This window comes from Perca flavescens, chromosome 7 (assembly GCF_004354835.1).
Source record: "Perca flavescens isolate YP-PL-M2 chromosome 7, PFLA_1.0, whole genome shotgun sequence".
Classification (NCBI taxonomy): Eukaryota; Metazoa; Chordata; class Actinopteri; order Perciformes; family Percidae; genus Perca; species Perca flavescens.
The window spans coordinates 7,548,846-7,560,617 of NC_041337.1; the positions used below are offsets into that span (position 1 = coordinate 7,548,846).

Consider the following 11,772-nt stretch of genomic DNA (forward strand, 5'->3'; position numbering starts at 1 on the left):
GCTGCGGTTACCGTTGAAATGAAGAAACACTATGATCTAATAGTTCCCAAACATTACAGATTAATCACTGGGTTAAGGATACATTTAAGAGTTCTATAGCAATAATATTCACAAATTTCTTTACAAATAATGTTCTTCTGAACCTGTGAAAGTCTTGTAGCTGGAGTTTTAACAGATCAAACACTAACATGCATCATTGTTAAAATCTTAGCTTTATATCAACTACAGAGCATCATTTTCTTTATAAAATCAAATCTCATGATTGATTTAAAAAAACAAAAAAGAAAACACTAATTCTGTAGAGGAAAAGCCATAATTCAAATAGGCTGACTACAAACTAACATCCAAAGATTTAAAAGACAAATTTAAACACTGTTGATACTGTATGTATTATGCAAAGGTTGACATGTAATGTTTATTGGTGGACAGCAATTTGTGATCTTATGTCCTTATCTGATCACATCAACTAGAATAAACTTTCAACTAAAGGTTACTTTTCATTCTTAAACCAATAAAAAAATTAAAACACAACACAGGCAACTTCATATGTTTAAGGAAATTTATTTAGAAGAGAGCCAAACTGACATTTTTTGAATTGCTTAGTCTGAACAGCCAAACTCATAATTTATAGACAAACATTTCGTTTTTGAATGCCTTTTCCTGTTTAACTAGTTCTTTACTAGGAGTATTTAAATACTCCTCTTCCTCACCCTCGAATGTCAACATGCTGATGTCCTCTCTGGCCCTACGGGAGTTTTATTCTGAACAGCCAAACTGGTAATTAATAAACAAACATTTATTTCTGGAATGTATTTGAGGAATGAAATCAATGGTTTCCTGTTTGACTAGCACCTTTTAATATTCCTCTCCTTCATCCTCTCCCTCACCCTCAATAGAGTCAACTCCAACCTCCTCATAATCCTTCTCCAGAGCTGCCATGTCCTCTCTGGCCTCAGAGAACTCTCCCTCCTCCATCCCCTCACCCACATACCAGTGAACAAAGGCGCGCTTAGCGTACATCAGATCAAACTTGTGGTCAAGCCGAGCCCAGGCCTCTGCAATAGCAGTGGTGTTGCTCAGCATGCACACAGCCCTCTGGACCTTGGCCAGGTCTCCACCAGGAACTACAGTGGGTGGCTGGTAGTTGATGCCCACCTTGAAACCAGTGGGGCACCAGTCCACAAACTGGATGGAGCGCTTGGTTTTAATAGTGGCAATGGCCGCGTTTACATCTTTGGGCACCACATCGCCACGGAACAGCAGGCAGCAAGCCATGTATTTGCCGTGGCGAGGGTCACATTTCACCATCTGGTTGGCTGGTTCAAAGCAGGCGTTGGTGATTTCTGACACCGAGAGCTGCTCATGGTAAGCCTTCTCAGCAGAGATGACAGGGGCATAGGTGGCCAGGGGGAAGTGGATACGGGGATATGGCACCAAGTTGGTCTGGAACTCCGTCAGATCAACATTGAGGGCACCATCGAAACGAAGGGAGGCAGTGATGGAGGACACAATCTGACCAATTAGCCTGTTGAGGTTGGTGTAAGAAGGACGCTCGATATCGAGGTTCCTACGGCAGATATCGTAGATGGCCTCGTTGTCCACCATGAAGGCACAGTCAGAGTGCTCCAGGGTGGTGTGGGTGGTCAGGATGGAGTTGTAGGGCTCCACCACAGCGGTGGACACCTGGGGAGCTGGGTAGATGGAGAACTCCAGCTTGGACTTCTTGCCGTAGTCGACAGACAGACGCTCCATCAGCAGGGAGGTGAAACCAGAGCCGGTGCCACCCCCGAAGCTGTGGAAAACCAGGAAGCCCTGAAGGCCGGTGCACTGGTCAGCCTGAGGACAGAGAGGGACAGATAGTGAGATACAGTTATGCCATTTAATTCAAAAATTAGAATGGATCCCTCCTGATATCAAGCTACCCACCAGTTTGCGGATCCGGTCCAGCACCAGGTCGATGATCTCTTTGCCGATGGTGTAGTGTCCACGGGCGTAGTTGTTGGCAGCATCCTCCTTGCCAGTGATCAGCTGCTCAGGGTGGAACAGCTGGCGGTAGGTCCCAGTGCGCACCTCATCTGAAGAGACAAAATCATTGAATAAGTTTTTTATTTTTTTCATATATTTTATATATTTATTTGCCTAATTTAACGTTCAGCCAGATGCGATGACACTTACCGATGACAGTGGGCTCCAGGTCGACAAAAACAGCTCTGGGGACGTGTTTTCCAGCTCCAGTCTCACTGAAGAAGGTGTTGAAGGAATCGTCTCCTCCTCCAATGGTCTTGTCACTGGGCATCTGTCCGTCCGGCTGGATGCCATGTTCCAGGCAGTAAAGCTCCCAGCAGGCATTGCCAATCTGGACACCAGCCTGACCAACGTGCACTGAGATACACTCACGCTGTGGAAAGAAAATAATTGGGAGGTTAATACCCGTATGCATTATTATAGACATTTTACACTGGAAAAGACAAAAATTGTATTTTAACACTGAAAAATGTCACTTCCATCTTTACATATATTGATCAAATGGTGGCTTGTGGCTCTGAGGTAGAGCAAGTTGTCCCCTAACCTAAAGGATAGGGGATTCAATCCCAATCCCAGGCTCCTCCAAGCCCCGTGTAATTTTACAAATTATACAGTTTGTATGTGACTATTAAGAATTGTTTATATATATATATATATATATATATATAAATAAATGTTGTAAACAGTTGTTCAAAGTTAATTGCAATTGTCGCGATCTAATTTGTTTAGCAACAGCCAATTAATGGCTGTCTGGGTAACTAAATGGTCGTTGTCATGCGACAAGGTGATCACCCTGGCAACGCATGACGTTTCATGGAATTCGTGTGAAAAGCTAAACCGTTAATAAATGTATAACAGTTAGCCGCATTTTATTTTTTTTTCTCCTCCTGATGGGATGGCGAAGGCATGACACGCCCTACTCTCCCTCTGATTGGCTTGTACTCGTTGTGTTCGTTGGTTGGGTTGGTTAGGTTCAGGCAAGAGGATTGGGATTGGTTAGCGGAAGGAGAAGAATACCAGGGTGAGCCAATCAGAGGCAGAGGAAAGCTGAGAAGGGCGGGACATGCCTTCGCCGTCCTAGGAGAAAAAAAAAAAAAAAAAAAAAAAGACTCGCCCGAAATTTCTAGAAAAAAGGTTCAGTCTGGGCAGAGAGAATATCAAATAATAACCCAATTAAAACAGAATATTAAGCTCCCATTTAACCCGCACCGCAGTAGCTGTCAAGGGGACCAGCAGTGTCTACTAACTACCATGAATTTTTTATGCCTTGCCATTGCTGACAGTGCACATCATCCATTTTCTCAACGGACAGGCTTCCACTGGGTGTGGGTCATCTGAAGACGAGCAACTCCCGGTCGGTTGGCCTAACCGAATTGCGTTACGAGTAGAGTGCTGCTGACCGGGGCTAGTAGATGGGTCAAAACACCGCAGAGAGTCGGAGGTTGGTTGGACCGAAGCCTTCATTATTCATTCTGTCCACATTGCTATCTGATGAAAACCTCTTTTGTTCAGCCAGCCAGCCACGTAACATTATCTAGCTGTTCTCCATCCAAAGCACCACCCGGACATCTCCCCACACCACACACCACAGATAATGCATAAAAAAAAAAAAAATACATGTTTAAGAAAGCTACTTTAAACCTTTTATGATACCTCAGGCTTATTCCCACTTTTCCAATATTGTTAACGCCCCCTCCCCGTCCTCCTCACATCTTTCAAACGACCTTAAATATGTCTATTTATACGGGTTTTGAATAGTTCTTACCATTTTGTTATGTTGGAGTCGAGGTGGAGGGTTGCAGCCCTGAGACAGGGAATCTTACAATTCGACAGTAAGGGGGTCGCTGTAAGAGATAATGGCGGTCATAAGGATGGAGAGCGCTATATATACAAGTGCAGCGCCGGCGCAGTGGGCTGCTGTGCCGCTATTGGTCAACAGCTCCAAGACCACACCCGGGTCCAGCATGGTGCCTCTTTATTGTGAGGAAAATGCTGCTTCATTTTGAGCATGCTGGTACCCACACAGGCCCAGTCTGACGTCTGGCAAATAGTTTGTATGCACTTCCACATTATAATCACATAAATCCATGCAGATTAACATAGAAAACAGCCTGTAATAGAATAGATGTGATAAGATACAATGTGTAGCCTACTTATCAAAGTACAGAGTAGAATAAAATAGTCTGCAATTTGACAATATATCACATTGTTATAACTATAGTCACAATGATTATTTCTTTTAATCTTTCGCTGGCCTCATACAATACACATGACTGGCGTCTGAACTCCTGCCGGTAGAAAATCAACCAGGCTATCTAACTCATCAAAACCCCCTAAAAAAACACTAATTACCATCTAACTATCTGCCTGAATTTCAAACTCATAGTTGCCTTCCACACCGCAAAGTTATACAAATCTTACACAAACATTGGCGTGCTGGTGTAAGTGTGTTATTATGAATCCTCTGCCTAATGACAATATTAAGAAATATGCATCTGCAGTTGATGCAAAATGTCATCAGTAATTTAAGCCCTATTTCCAGGTATAAAAAAAAGTCCAGAAAACCTTTGCCTTTAGTTATAGTTTGGTGCATTTTTGCTCTGACCCTCTCTAGCTTCCTATGAGACCTGTTATACATCATGCAGTCAATAATTCCACATATTTAAAAAACTTGATGGCTGTGGATTTTATTGAACAATAGTAGCATTTGATTTTTAATCCCAGTATTCAGACTTAATTTTCAGTCTATCATAGACAAAAAGAGGTCAAACTGCCATGTCAGAGATGAGACATGTAGGCCACAGAGATCCACAGATGCCCAACCCCTCCCCCCCCCCCCCCCCAGCCCTCCTCCCAAGATTTAACCGTTGCTAGGAAATGAATATGGAGTTGCCTGGAGACAGCCCAGTATCCACACAGACAGCCTTTATCTGAAGTCACGTGATCCAGCTTAAATGGCAGCATTAAAGTACTGCAGTGCAGCTGCCTCTGTTGGGGGATGTGAGGCGCCTTCAGCCACTTCTTCTCCCCAAAAAAATATGTCAGCCTGATGTCCTGTGTCTGTAAGGAAACACACATCCTGTCACCTATAAGTGCATGTGTCCTCCTCTCATAAAACTGATGACAAAAACCAAAAAAACAAGATCAATTGTCATGAGGATCATAAGGGTGTGGCCTCCGCAAGCACGAGATGCATGGCACCAATGTGGGTCGGCTCTTTTGTTCACATACACGTATAAAACCTCGTTCTTCCTACGGGCGGTAACGTAACTGGACGTGCATAGCAGCTCTGTTTGCGTCAAACATTCAACTTTCAACGAGAGAGACCATAAATTGTTCTTCAGTGGAGCTAGAGAAAAGCAAACTGACACACAGTTAGCGGGCTTGGTTGCTAACAACAAAGGAACGCTCTGTGACAACAGTTGTCTCAGAGGCAGTAATGACACCTCTATGAATGTTATGGCGGCTTAAAATAACCCACTTTGTCATGCTGGTCAAGAGAAGCTGCATCTCTCGGTTTATTGTGGGTGCAGAAGGCTACATAGCAGCAACAATCACAGTAAATCAGATCATTCCTCTCTGCCCCCCCTTTTTGGTGTATCATTTTTCAACACCATCAAATCAAAACATATGACATCTACCTGTCTTACGTAGTCTTAGCCGTTGTGTTTTTGTGCCGGTATTTCTGATATCTGATTGTTATGTCACTTTTGAGGTTTTCCAGGTGTTGAGCAAGCTGATCAGATGTATTGATTGTGAAATAATGAGCCATTTTAAATCTTAAAAAAAGAGCTATGCCCAAAGATTGCAGCGGCCAATTTAAAACAATTTCTTGGCTTAAAAACATTGTGTTGCTGGTTCAATTATGTCTCAGCTTTATTCCTCAATTGCCTCATTTGCCATCTCATGGTACGATACTTTCTGATCAATTGTCACATCCAGATTTATTAATAAGTGGCTTATTGGATTATCTATAGGCTACACTACAATTATGCCCTTGTATCTGTGTTTCCATGTCCTACTCTATTTTGAATGGTTTGCGGAACCAAAACATGTACAGTAACCACATGGACCTTCCAGAACAGCGTTCTTGCGAGGTTCTTGCCCAGCTGTGCAACATGACACCAGTCAAACACAAATATATCAAGATCAAAATCTTTGCTCGTTAATCTATTTAAATATTTATAACACAGCCTTCCTCTTTTGTCTGATGGCCCAGTTTAGATAACCGCACCTGCATTAACACGTGAGGATTCTGCTGTGACAGATGAAAAATGTGCTCCGTCACTTTGTCGGGTATCATATTCTGTTTTTGCAGGACACAGTGCGGTCAGTTCCATGCCATGAAGGACCACTCCCATCTCTCTAGCATTCCCATCCTCCCTCTCTCCTCTGGGTGTGCAGCTGCTCAGACCCTCCCTGTCTCACAGCTGCTCGGGAAGAGGAGGAGGAGGAGGAGGAGGAGGAGGAGGAGGAGGAGGAGGAGGAGGGGTGCAGAATGTTCTCTCAATAAGTCTTGGCTGCTTCCTGTTCTTCTCTTTCTTCCCCTGCCGTCCCTATTGAGAATAGCAGCCACACAAAGCTGGTTGTAAATTATACATCCTCTCTTCCCTGCTAAATAAATGATGATAACTCCCGCATTATGGCTCTGGCAAAAGCAACATTTGGAGTTCATACTGCATTAGGGATTTTGCAGCAGACTTGCTGATTATGTTATAGACGCAACGTGCAAGCTTCTTTTCAAATGGCTTTCATTCCCTGCATTCAAGGCAGCTTAAAGGGCATGGGATTTCATGGTTGTTTGTTTTTACTGCAGGAGTCACACTGTGAACAAGGACCTTATGAAGTGCTTTAGTGCAACCATTATGTCACATAAACGGCTATTTCAGTTCCACAAAACAGGAAAGAAGCAGAGGAAGCACAACCCCAACGTCAGTCCAGCTGAACGGAGAGACGGGCTGACATGCAGCCACGTGATCGGCCCACTGAGTGACATCATTGCAGAGAATCTGGGCCAAAGAGGGAGGGGAGCTCGAGAGCTGGCAAGGCCGGAGGGATAGCTGCCATGGCAGGCTTCAACGCGAATGCCAAGCTCGAGAGTGGGATGGAAGCATCTTGTGCAGCAGAAGCATTCAGCCATTTTTGCCATCGTTTATATCAAGTGCAGTGAAAAGAAAAGGCACATTTTTTGCACACAGAATTTGCTTAATAAGCACCAGGATATATAGCTGTAGGCTTTAGCTTCGTAGGCCATTGATTTGCAGTTTGCCACACCCACATAATAGATGCAGTCTTTGCTCATTCCTCTGCATGCTTAATTGGCTTTGTTTGAACTACCCCTTTATTCAATAAGAATGGCCTTTCATTTCTGAACATCAGAAATATGGAACATTGCATTGCAACAAGGCTTTAAGCTAAAAAAATAAAACAAAAAGTGCCATTACATATTCAGTGTTTTCCCTGGGTTTGTGAAAGTTGGTTTAGGGATCCTCCCTCAAGAAAATGTTAAGTTTTTCAATACAAAAAAATACATTTCCCCATCATATCTGTCCATTATTATTACTATGTCCATGTCTAAACCGAAAAAAAAGCAGATAATAAATAAATAACACTGGGGACTAACAACAATCATTAGATCTGGGGGGGTCATTTAGTTAGTTTTGATGCTCACATTGATGGTAGGAAAACCCCCAGATATTTATATTCTTAATCCCATCTAAAATACAATGCCTAGGCTATATAACAATGTCGCAGTGCACTTTAAGAGCAGGTTTTACATAATACATTTGAATGCAACATACAGAACAGCTCGGTTTATACATCATTACCAAATGGTAGCAGGCCTAGTTCTTTTCTCTCTCTCTCTCTCTCTCTCTCTCTCTCTCTCTCTCTCTCTCTCTCTCTCTCTCTCTCTCTCCACCGTGCACAGAAGCCCTGCGTGTATAAATATGGTAGCACCGCCCTCCCGTTCACCAGTTGTTGCATCGACCCCGTTGGGTACAACACGCGACGCAAAGCACACCGTTTTTAAAAAAAAAAAAGAAAAAAAAAATCCTCTTTCTTCACATTGTCTCCTTCTCCTCTTCCTCTTTGAACCACAAACGAAAACAATGGTAAGTCGATCTTTCCTCAGCTGTCTGTCTGAAGCAGTTTTGCGAGGTTAGAGATTAAGGTCCAGCAGTAAGGTCTTGCTTGTTACAACGTTACACACCGTCGTCGTTAATAATCAAGACATCATCTGTCATCTCTAAATATATTATACATATATATTTAGGAATGAAAGTGAACAGTGGGCTTATAATGTTGCTGTTGATTGATGAACTGAGCGGTGTGCAGCACTGCACGGTGCGACTGTCATTGTGTAACGTTGTAGGGATGAGAACAATGCACCGACTGTCTCCATTCAGGCTTTAGTAACAGGCACTCAGGTGAATAACTGTGTTTGTCTTTATAAAGCAGCAGCATTAATTGCCTTTTTCTATTATTATTATTATTATTATTTTTTTTTTGTCAAATTGAACGTGTGCACCTTGCATATGCCCTCCCCTGTTTGAAGGCAGGGAGGGGCCGATTGGGTGGGGATGGATGGACACATTAGATTGGAGCTATCATTTTTGTATTCATACAGCAGCAAATATCCTATTTTTAACCTCATCAATAATTAAAAAACAACAACACACAACACAAAGCTTCTGTTTCAAGCATGACTTGAAATGTGAAGGGTTCATTTGAATACATAATTGCTCTTTTGATTTAATCCAAACTGCTATTTGAATTTCGATTATATTCAAATATAATGTAAAATGACTCGGTTGTGCTCAGGCAAATTATTTTCTTTTCTCCGAGCATTGAAGCTGTGATTGATCGTGCATCCTCAAGGCATGTGAGCAAGTGGAAGATTCCAGAAGGATAATGTGCACGGGCCAATGAATTTGCATTTGCGCTTGAGCTTGCAAAAGAGGGAGCATGTGGGGGAGAAAAAAAAAAAAGGACAAGAAGACAGAAAGGAGGAAAGACGAGTGTCCTGTCTCGGCGGGGGCTGTTGTCAGGCATTTCTGTCAGCCTGCAGATCGTGGTGCAGGGAGTCTCCTCCTGCTGCACTGCCTATTCATCTCAGATAGGGGTAGTTCCTAGTTTCCAGCAGGATTAGATGCACACAATTATTGTTGTAGATTTCATGTAAAAGCCAGCAGCGTCAGAATGTAGCCTAAATGGAACGTGCAATTTAAAACCAAGTGCATGCAAGTAACATCTTCTTCTTTTCTTTCTACAGCGCGAGTGCATCTCCATCCACGTCGGTCAGGCTGGTGTCCAGATTGGCAATGCCTGCTGGGAGCTTTACTGCCTGGAACATGGCATCCAGCCGGACGGACAGATGCCCAGTGACAAGACTCTTGGAGGAGGAGACGATTCCTTCAACACCTTCTTCAGTGAGACTGGAGCTGGAAAACACGTCCCCAGAGCTGTTTTTGTCGACCTGGAGCCCACTGTCATTGGTAAACTCCAATTAAATATAGATGCCATAGTTAGCTTTTGATTTTTTTTTTTTTTTTAAGTTAAACCATCGAGTCATTTCTGATCGAATCGGTCTCTTCAGATGAGGTGCGCACTGGGACCTACCGCCAGCTGTTCCACCCTGAGCAGCTGATCACCGGCAAGGAGGATGCTGCCAACAACTACGCCCGTGGACACTACACCATCGGCAAAGAGATCATCGACCTGGTGCTGGACCGGATCCGCAAACTGGTGGGTAGCTTGATATCAGGAGGGCTCCGTTCCTAATTTTTGAATTAAATGACATAACTGTATCTCACTGTCTCTCCCTCTCTGTCCTCAGGCTGACCAGTGCACCGGCCTTCAGGGCTTCCTGGTTTTCCACAGCTTCGGGGGTGGCACCGGCTCTGGTTTCACCTCCCTGCTGATGGAGCGTCTGTCTGTCGACTACGGCAAGAAGTCCAAGCTGGAGTTCTCCATCTACCCAGCTCCCCAGGTGTCCACCGCTGTGGTGGAGCCCTACAACTCCATCCTGACCACCCACACCACCCTGGAGCACTCTGACTGTGCCTTCATGGTGGACAATGAGGCCATCTACGATATCTGCCGTAGGAACCTCGATATCGAGCGTCCTTCTTACACCAACCTCAACAGGTTGATCAGCCAGATTGTGTCTTCCATCACTGCCTCCCTTCGTTTCGATGGTGCCCTCAATGTTGATCTGACAGAGTTCCAGACCAACTTGGTGCCATATCCCCGTATCCACTTCCCCCTGGCCACCTATGCCCCTGTCATCTCTGCTGAGAAGGCTTACCATGAGCAGCTCTCGGTGTCAGAAATCACCAACGCCTGCTTTGAACCAGCCAACCAGATGGTGAAATGTGACCCTCGCCACGGCAAATACATGGCTTGCTGCCTGCTGTTCCGTGGCGATGTGGTGCCCAAAGATGTAAACGCTGCCATTGCCACCATTAAAACCAAGCGCACAATCCAGTTTGTGGACTGGTGCCCCACTGGTTTCAAGGTGGGCATCAACTACCAGCCGCCCACTGTAGTTCCTGGTGGAGACCTGGCCAAGGTCCAGAGGGCTGTGTGCATGCTGAGCAACACCACTGCTATTGCAGAGGCCTGGGCTCGGCTTGACCACAAGTTTGATCTGATGTACGCTAAGCGCGCCTTTGTTCACTGGTATGTGGGTGAGGGGATGGAGGAGGGAGAGTTCTCTGAGGCCAGAGAGGACATGGCAGCTCTGGAGAAGGATTATGAGGAGGTTGGAGTTGACTCTATTGAGGGTGAGGGAGAGGAGGAAGGAGAGGAATATTAAAAGGGGGTAAAAAGGCGCTTGTCAAACACGAAATTGATTGCAATGTGTTCTTGGATGCATTCCAAACAAATTATTGTCAATTACTAGTTTGACTATGTTCTAAATAAAATTCCTATGACATGTGAATGTGTTTGTCTTTTATAAATTCAACCTAAATATACCGTATGAGTGTCCTGCAAAATGTTGAAATTCTTAATATTGAGTTATCACATAACAAACATAATTCACATAATAAAGTTGTAGACTCAGAACACCAATCATTTATATCTTTTCTCATTAACTATGCAGCATATATGCAGGAAAAAAATAACTTTTTACATTTATACACTTTACCCCAAGTGAAGGAGTTCAAGTACCTTGGGGTTGTGTTCGCGAGTGAGGGGACAATGGAGCGGGAGATTGGTCGGAGAATCGGCGCAGCGGGTGCGGTATTGCATTCAATCTATCGCACCGTTGTGACGAAAAGAGAGCTTAGCCAGAAGGCAAAGCTCTCGATCTACCGGTCAGTTTTCGTTCCTACCCTCACCTATGGTCATGAAGGCTGGGTCATGACCGAAAGAACGAGATCCAGGGTACAAGCGGCTGAAATGGGTTTCCTCAGGAGGGTGGCTGGCGTCTCCCTTAGAGATAGGGTGAGAAGCTCAGTCATCCGTGAGGAGCTCGGAGTAGAGCCGCTGCTCCTTTGCGTCGAAAGGAGCCAGTTGAGGTGGTTCGGGCATCTGGTAAGGATGCCCCCTAGGCGCCTCCCTAGGGAGGTGTTCCAGGCACGTCCAGCTGGGAGGAGGCCTCGGGGAAGACCCAGGACTAGGTGGAGGGATTATATCTCCAACCTGGCCTGGGAACGCCTCGATCCCCAGTCGGAGCTGGTTAATGTTGCTCGGGAAAGGGAAGTTTGGGGTCCCCTGCTGGAGCTGCTCCCCCCGCGACCC

At 44.7% G+C, this 11,772-nt stretch overlaps 2 protein-coding genes across 2 annotated transcripts; one reads left to right on the forward strand and one right to left on the reverse strand.

The window, feature by feature from the left end:
* Positions 1 to 545: 545 nt before the first annotated feature.
* On the reverse strand, positions 546 to 3,897 carry LOC114559378 (tubulin alpha chain). The gene is made up of 4 exons (XM_028583971.1): positions 3,791 to 3,897; positions 2,176 to 2,398; positions 1,927 to 2,075; positions 546 to 1,836 (listed from the first exon to the last, which is right to left on the reverse strand). The coding sequence occupies exons 1-4, from the start codon at positions 3,791 to 3,793 to the stop codon at positions 856 to 858; spliced, it is 1,356 nt and encodes a 451-aa protein (XP_028439772.1). The 5' UTR covers positions 3,794 to 3,897; the 3' UTR covers positions 546 to 855.
* A 4,118-nt stretch (positions 3,898 to 8,015) lies between these two features.
* On the forward strand, positions 8,016 to 10,850 carry tuba1c (tubulin, alpha 1c). The gene is made up of 4 exons (XM_028583967.1): positions 8,016 to 8,138; positions 9,299 to 9,521; positions 9,623 to 9,771; positions 9,863 to 10,850. The coding sequence occupies exons 1-4, from the start codon at positions 8,136 to 8,138 to the stop codon at positions 10,841 to 10,843; spliced, it is 1,356 nt and encodes a 451-aa protein (XP_028439768.1). The 5' UTR covers positions 8,016 to 8,135; the 3' UTR covers positions 10,844 to 10,850.
* The last annotated feature ends 922 nt before the right edge of the window (positions 10,851 to 11,772 follow it).